This window comes from Tripterygium wilfordii, chromosome 21 (assembly GCF_013401445.1).
Source record: "Tripterygium wilfordii isolate XIE 37 chromosome 21, ASM1340144v1, whole genome shotgun sequence".
In the NCBI taxonomy this organism is placed as follows: domain Eukaryota; kingdom Viridiplantae; phylum Streptophyta; class Magnoliopsida; order Celastrales; family Celastraceae; genus Tripterygium; species Tripterygium wilfordii.
The window spans coordinates 15,882,373-15,889,629 of record NC_052252.1 but is presented as its reverse complement, the minus strand read 5'-3'; the positions used below and the strand labels follow the sequence as shown (position 1 = coordinate 15,889,629).

Below are 7,257 nucleotides of genomic sequence, written 5' to 3'. Positions count from 1 at the left end.
TGAAACCATAATTTAAATTCATGCATCGGATCCTCCTCCTTGAATGGATCGGGCACGTGCAAATGCAAATGCAAATGCCAGGATACATTTTCAGTCGACCCACACGTGACACTGAGGTGTGACCGCAGACATTGACGGGCCTGTTATTGCATATCACTTCAATGGTTGGGCCTTCTTTGTCTTTGAGAAACAATTGGGCTTAGGAAGGCCCAATTTAGACTTACTATCATCTGGATTCGGAAAGCTAACCAGAAGGGAATGAGATTAGGTAACAGAGAATGGCATCACTAGTGGCAATGCCACTCTCGTACCAGCATCCCTCCATGGCTTTCGTGGGCAAAAGAAGAACAATTACACGAGCAAGCAATCTCTCTGAAAATTCACCTCTCCTTCGGGCAGCCAAGCAGATGGTATGATTTTCTTGTCTATTCTACATGCAGTTGGTACTTGCTCCGTTGACATCATTATTTGTTTTTTTTTCAAAAGAAATTTTTTTTTAATGCCCTGTATGAACAAGATAATGGGTTTTCGGATTATCCCCAGGTGGATACATATATAAAAAATGGGATGGTTATTGGGTTAGGTTCTGGAAATGCTTCTGCAATGGCCATACAGTATTTGGGTTCCAAACTTCGTGCAGGGGCTTTGAATGGTATAATAGGCATACCCACGTAAGTTCTTTATCTTCTATATCACTGTAAGTTTTAATTTTGTTTCGTTTTGTAAATACTCATAACTTTGTTTGGTTTTGTATAGTTCTGAAGCAAATGCAAGTAAAGCAGAGGAGGCAGGGATTCCATTGGATCAATACCAAGATAGTTCCCAGGTATGCCAACTTTTACTCATGCAATGAATCATTTTTCGTAAATTTTCTGACTGGTATGTGTTTAAGATGCCATGAAATTCATTCATACGGACTTCGGATGAATACGCAAAGCAAAAAATCTAGACTGCATAGAAAGAAATCTCGAGAGTTACTGCAAGGATTATTTGACATCGTGTTGAGGCAAGAGAAATTCTGTTGAATCGTAAGCAGTGAAAAAATGTTTTCCGTCAGGATTTGTATATTTTCACTACCACACTCCCTTAATTCTCGACTCACGTTCACCTCATTTCACTGTGAACCAAATGCTCCCTAAGCTATTGGAGAAATGGTGCTTAAACATGGCATGGGATGTCCACTCCCTCTCAAAAGTAGTGTGCTAGTGGGATAAATGATGATTTAACAATATAGTTTACTTGACTGATAGCTCTTATAGGACTCGGATTCCAAATCAATGATTATATTCTCTTCTTGAAATCTAATCCTTGGTTTAGTATCACTTTTAAGTTTTCTTTTGTAGATTGATTTTGCATTTGATGATGCTGATATAATAGAAGAAGGAACACTTCATGCAGTCATTGGGCGCCGAAGATTTCTCGGTGAAGAGTTCATAATTCAAGAGAAGGTGATTTCAAAGTTTTCTGTCATGTTTCCATCTTTCTATGGACTTCAGTGTTTTGCATTTGAAAATTTTCAGCAGTAAATACGAGTATATTTAGTCTTATGTTTTATGCTATGAATGTAAAAGCATTTTGAATTTCCATTTTCCTTTTGTAGTCGATCCTCAATGCAGCTGAGAAACTTGTATTCATGATCAAGAGTGATCAATATGGGGGTTGTCTAGATGGTTCAATTCCAGTTTTAGTTCATCATGTAAGCATTTTAACATTGTTTCCACACACTCACCATTGGTACCTAAATGTGCTTTTGATAGTCCAATTAACACTTGATTCCATTATTTAGCTCAACTGGAGGGAAACTGCTGAAAAGATTGATGACCTATTTTTGGGTGATGCAGAGGTATGACCTTCCCACATATATCGAATTGATTTTTGATTTCTAAACTATTGAAAGATGAAGAATAGTGAATTCTGATCTGCTCTCATCTTTGAACAAGTCTAGACACAACTGGAGTACCTTGAATCTTAAGACTCCTTAAAACAATATACTTTTGTCTAATAGTTGAGTAATGAGTAGTGTTGAGGTTTGTGTTAGTTTTGTATTTATAAAATATGTATGAATACACATAAAATATACATATAACAATAACAGTTTGAACTTCAAGACATACTACTGTGGCACAAATTGCTTCTTGTTTCCATATTCCTTTTAGAAACATTGAATTGTTCGAAACCTGAGTCACCAGATTACACCACTATTAAAAGAATGGGCTGACAATCATTGCACTCTCACAACCTGTATTTCAATTAGTTTTTTTCTCTGTAATGTTTGTGTTGAATTGAAAACACATGGTCAAGTGACATTCTGATTATGGAGTATCGACCTTATGGGGTGAATGAATATTCAGTCATGGTGTGTATCTGAAGCTGTAATGGCTTCCAATACCCAATTTCATTGAAGTGTTCTTAAGACGGTCAATATTGTTAAAACTCATATCTTCATATACTTTGCTTTAATCTTTGCCTTTTGAATAGATTTTTCCCTTCATATTCCATGGGAGAGAGAATGGCATGTCATGTTCAGTTTCAGTAGTTGTTTTAAAATGCAACAGAAATTTGTAACTGCCCTCAGGCTCGTAACATGCAAGAAGCTTGTGGCTCAATGCTATCCCCAAATTATTTGCTTAGATTACTATTATAATTTTCTTTTCTGTTTATTTATGTCTTATTTTTGTTCTTTAGGTATGGAGGCGATCTTCTATAGGACAAGCAGGTCCACTAGGAGGTGACTTCCCTTTTGTCACCAGGGAAGGTTATAATGTTCTTGATATTCTTTTCACATCCCCAATAGAAAGCCTTGGTAGGTTTACCACTATTATTGGTTCTTAATCTCTTTGCCCATGCATAATTATGATTCTTTTTTCATGACCCATACAATTCCTAATTGCAGCACAAGTAGCGGAAAGTCTAAACAAAGTTGACGGGGTTGTAGATCATGGAATTATTACCAAATTCCCGTTAGTTTCCTTGCTTTCTTTACACCTTTTTTTTTTTCCTTCAATTTACTTGATAGCATGCTTAAAATGTAGACCTTTAAATTTGTTGATCTTACTAATGATTGTAACTATGAACGAGTAGGGTTCAAAGTTTTTCCACAAAATCAAGTGTTGAAGAATTATCATTTAAGCGAATTTTTGCTCTGACTTCATATACTGTGATTGTGGCACACAGCACTTTGTATGAGACCCAATGTGTCAATGATGAGGATAAGTGTGTGCCGGATCTCTTTGACTGATTCAATTGAATTTCATTGTAATATGAGATAATGGAGACATATAAGTTAAATTTAAATGACACTGGGTTTGAATTTTACTCTATATGTGGAATTAAGTTAGTCCAGAGGATTGTGCATGAGGGAGTCAAATCAGGACCTCTCAGATGGAGGGTGCTTACCTAGCCCTATGTACCTGTATATCCAAATAAATGTGGAGGGAACAGTATACTTAAATAAAATTGGAAGAGTCCCAGTATTTACCAGAATTCAAGATCTGTTTCTTTTCTGAGTTCTAGTGGCTAAACATCTTTAAAAACAATTGAAATGGATATACTATTAGCGACACACTGGCAAAGCTGGGCATATTTTGAAAGTCACAATCTAATATATTAGATATGTATATTGAGAATTGTTAGATAGACCTGTGTAATCTCGCGTGATAATATATTTATGTGTTTTATTTTGTTTTCTTTTTAAAATCTATCTGTATATGTTTCTAGAGTGTATCATATTCCTTTTCATTGTTTTTCTTTCTCTACTGCAAGTCTGCATTCTGCAATCCTTCAGAGATTTATAGGTTTTCGTTTCGGTCCTCATGGTCCGACTCATTTTCTCTGGGCAGTTTTTCTTGTGTGCATTTGTGATATGGTTTAAAGCACCTAATAATTCTTCCTGTTACAGTCAAATCTGTCAACGTCTTCAATAATGTTCTTTGAGGGTGGAAGCTTCAACATCTAGTTGATGTGTAATATTTCTGGATTATGCTCCCACGCTACCACCTTAAGCATCCATTTTTTTTGCCTCGACACCTTTCCTCCTTTCCGTGCATGTCGTTGGTTTATATGTATTTGTCTGAAAGAAATGAATTGCAGCTTTAATGTATAGTTATCTTGTATTTGTTTCCAAACTGCAGATGCACAGCAGTGATCGTTTCAGAAAATGGTCTGTCCGTTGTTGATAGTCTCTCAACAAATGCACATGATGGGCTTTAAGCGCAGCATTCCTTAGTGCAGATTGCTGTTGCTTTTGTTATTGCTGCTGCAGTTTCTGAGTGTAGAAGAAGAGCTTCTTCATGCTACGGGGATACCAAAGTTTGACAAGCTTCTGCTCATTGGAGAACACAAATTTATAGCCCCCAGGACCACAAAAGACAGCAGTTGTCTCCCCTAGTATATTTGTCTTCAACAGTTGAACACTTCCGAGGATGCAATTTCTTGGTTAGGAATTCAACTGTCTCGCCAATTATCGGGCATCCTAAGCTCCGGAAGCTGCAGTTGCAAGACTAAATCCATGAAGTTTAATATGTATAGATTGTAAAACTCTTTTAACTGTAAATCATGTATGATAATCAGCCCCCTAGTCCAAGAGTATATATATATATACCTTGGCAGCCTCTCCTAGCGACGATTGATTCACAATATGTGAATATCCGCCATATTGGCTGGTTAAATATTCCCAGAAGTGTCCCCCATGTATTCCCCTATCAAAGCTCCATTTTAGTGTTTGAGACAAATGACAATGTAGTGTTTATTCATGCATATGTTATGTAAGAGCATCTTTAATCCCCTTCAGAACAAACTGCTTGTTGTTAGACAGAAAGGAGAGCTAGATTATGTGCCTCCGAATGTATTGAGACAAATGTAGATTACCTAAATGTGTAAATCTCCATTAAAAAACTGTTTTGTCAATGAAGGAGAATTTCTATGGATGAAAGGGAAAGGAGCTCTGATGTAGTTCCTCCATAGGGGTGACGATTTTATTTTTTTTTTTTTTGTAAAATTTTATTTATATTTTCTTTGATTTTACGAATCTAATGATTTTTTTTGTACGAAACAAAAATCAAATTCAACATGAAAAAGACATGATAATTGTAGATTGTTGGTGATAGTATTGATACTATTGACGTGATTTTTTTTATCTATTTAAATGAGAAAATAAAATATACACAACTTATATATATATATAAGCAAATAAATTGTCTTTCAAAAATAACTTTAAGTATTTTGAATTATTTTACGGCGACGGCGGTATCTTATTTACATGTAATTTAAATTTATTTTTTGAAAATTTGCATGCCGTTTCCTAATCTTTTAAAATAGAAAAAAAAATACAAAATAAATAAAAATTCACACGAAAAAAATAAAAATCTGCTAGTTTTGGTGTTTGCAAACGGCTTCGAATTCAAACTACAACCGCCTCATTTCTCTAAACGGCGCTGCATCAAAGATTTATAGTCGAACCGACTCTTAAAAATACTTACTCCAATATATAGTGCCGCAACGGTAACACTCGCGCACAAACGCAGAGAAGGAGCAAGTCCCAAGTGGAATTAGGAAAACTCCTTTGTCGGCAAACCCGACAACCCAGATGAATCCAAATACTCCTATATATAGCCAACGGTAACACTTGCGCACCAACAGAGAAGGTAAGCGGAATCAGGAAAACTCCTTGTCCTCAATCCCGACCACCCAGTTGAATCCGAAGTCCCCTGCCAAATCTTAGAACGAGAGAAGATAAGAGGCAGATGAGTTTCTGCTATGGCTTGAATTTCAAGCCATAGCAGAAACTCATCTGCCCTTGAATGAAGGTAACCAGTGACTCCCGTTATGACTTGTTTGTGTTGCGATTTGGGTCTCGCAAAGTTTCGTTTTTTACGAAGTTATTGTCTCAGTTCTGGGTTTTAGATTACATTAGGGTTTCAACTCAAATTTTATTTTTGTTTGGCAAATCAGTGATCGTTTCCAATCTCCTTGCCACGTTTAACAATCCGATTGGTCTCAATTTTGGTGTTTTTTTTCATATTTGAAAATTTCCTCACTGTTCGATATTTGTATCGGAGTTTTGGTTTTGAGATTGGATTGGCTTTACTTTGTTTGTTTCACTTTCCAGCGATTTCCTTCACGTTTTTTACTTACAAATATGAATTATTTGAGCTTAGATTAGGATTTCGCAAGTCTCAACAACGTTTTAATTTTAGTTTCGATTTGGAAAATCAGTGGTTTTTATTTGGGTGTCGCAAGTCCCAATTAGGGTTTTGTTTTTGCGAATCTCTGGTCTCAGTTTCGTGTTTTCATTACACTAGGGTTTCATCTCAAATTTTATTTTGGTTTGGCGAACCAGGGTCCTCTTTTTGTTTGTTGTATTTTTTGGTCTCAATTTTGATTTCTGTATACAAATCTTTGCTCCAGTTTCTTGCAACTTCAACAAGCTATTTGATATCAATATCTGTGATTTTTATATTTCTATTTGAATATTTCCTCACTGTTCATATTTGTATTGAAGTTTTTGTTCGATTGGCTTGGTTTAGGCAAGGTAGTTCCTTGCATGAATTAGCCGTTGTTTGCCAAACCAATCAAGCTGTTTGGGTTTTTTTTGTTTTTTCCATTGTTTTTTGGATTTCTGATAATCGGGTATTCTCTAGGTTTGATTCGGTGTGTCTTGGCTTGGTTTTGGCAAGGGTGATTCCTTCCATGAATATGACCGAGAATTTCACTCTAGTCAAAGTCTTTTGGATTTTTATGTTTTCTCTCTGTTTCTGGAATTGTGATAGTTTTTTTTTAGGTGGTGAATAAGAGAGTTCTGCTCTGGCTTGAATAAAGGTAACCCAACAACTCCCTTTGCTTTCTTTTTACAAACGTGAATGAGTTTTGATTTGGTTTCCACAAAAGTCTCAACTTGGGTTTCCTTTTAATTTTAGTTTCGATTTGGAAAATCATTAGTTTCAATTTGGGTCTTGCAAGTCCCAATTACGGTTTTGTTTTTTGAACCTATGTTCTCTGTTTTGGGTTTTCATTACATCAGGGTGTTATCTCAAATTTTGTTTGGATTTGGTGAATCAGAAGTCTTTTTATTTTCTGTATTTATTGGACTCAATTTTGGTTTATGTATACAAATCCTTTCTTCGTTTTCTTGCTACGTTTAGCAACCTGATTGATCTCAATTTTGCTGATTTTTTAATTTCTATTTGAATATTTCCTCACTATTCCATATTTGTATTGGAGCTTTTGTTTCGAGATTGAATTGGCTTTGCTTGTTTTGGT

General features: G+C 35.7%; 1 protein-coding gene across 2 annotated transcripts; it reads left to right on the top strand.

Moving 5' to 3' along the window:
* The first annotated feature begins 272 nt into the window (after positions 1-272).
* On the top strand, positions 273-4,878 carry LOC119988651 (probable ribose-5-phosphate isomerase 4, chloroplastic). 2 transcript variants are annotated; one of them, XM_038833766.1, is made up of 10 exons: positions 273-410; positions 544-671; positions 757-826; positions 1,344-1,448; positions 1,601-1,696; positions 1,787-1,843; positions 2,686-2,803; positions 2,894-2,960; positions 3,899-3,962; positions 4,131-4,272. In XM_038833766.1, the coding sequence occupies exons 1-9, from the start codon at positions 279-281 to the stop codon at positions 3,921-3,923; spliced, it is 798 nt and encodes a 265-aa protein (XP_038689694.1). In that variant the 5' UTR covers positions 273-278; the 3' UTR covers positions 3,924-3,962; positions 4,131-4,272. The 2 variants fall into 2 exon arrangements, with proteins under 2 accessions (XP_038689694.1, XP_038689693.1); XM_038833765.1 differs by lacking the exon at positions 3,899-3,962 and having other exon boundaries at positions 4,131-4,878.
* The last annotated feature ends 2,379 nt before the right edge of the window (positions 4,879-7,257 follow it).

Bases quoted from the DNA above. Each gene is read 5' to 3' on its own strand.
- LOC119988651 (XM_038833765.1), top strand. From the start codon at position 279: ATGGCATCACTAGTGGCAATGCCACTCTCGTACCAGCATCCCTCCATG. The intron at 672-756 runs GTAAGTTCTTTA...GGTTTTGTATAG, and splicing joins GGTATAATAGGCATACCCAC to TTCTGAAGCAAATGCAAGTA. The intron at 2,961-4,130 runs GTTAGTTTCCTT...TCCAAACTGCAG, and splicing joins GGAATTATTACCAAATTCCC to ATGCACAGCAGTGATCGTTT.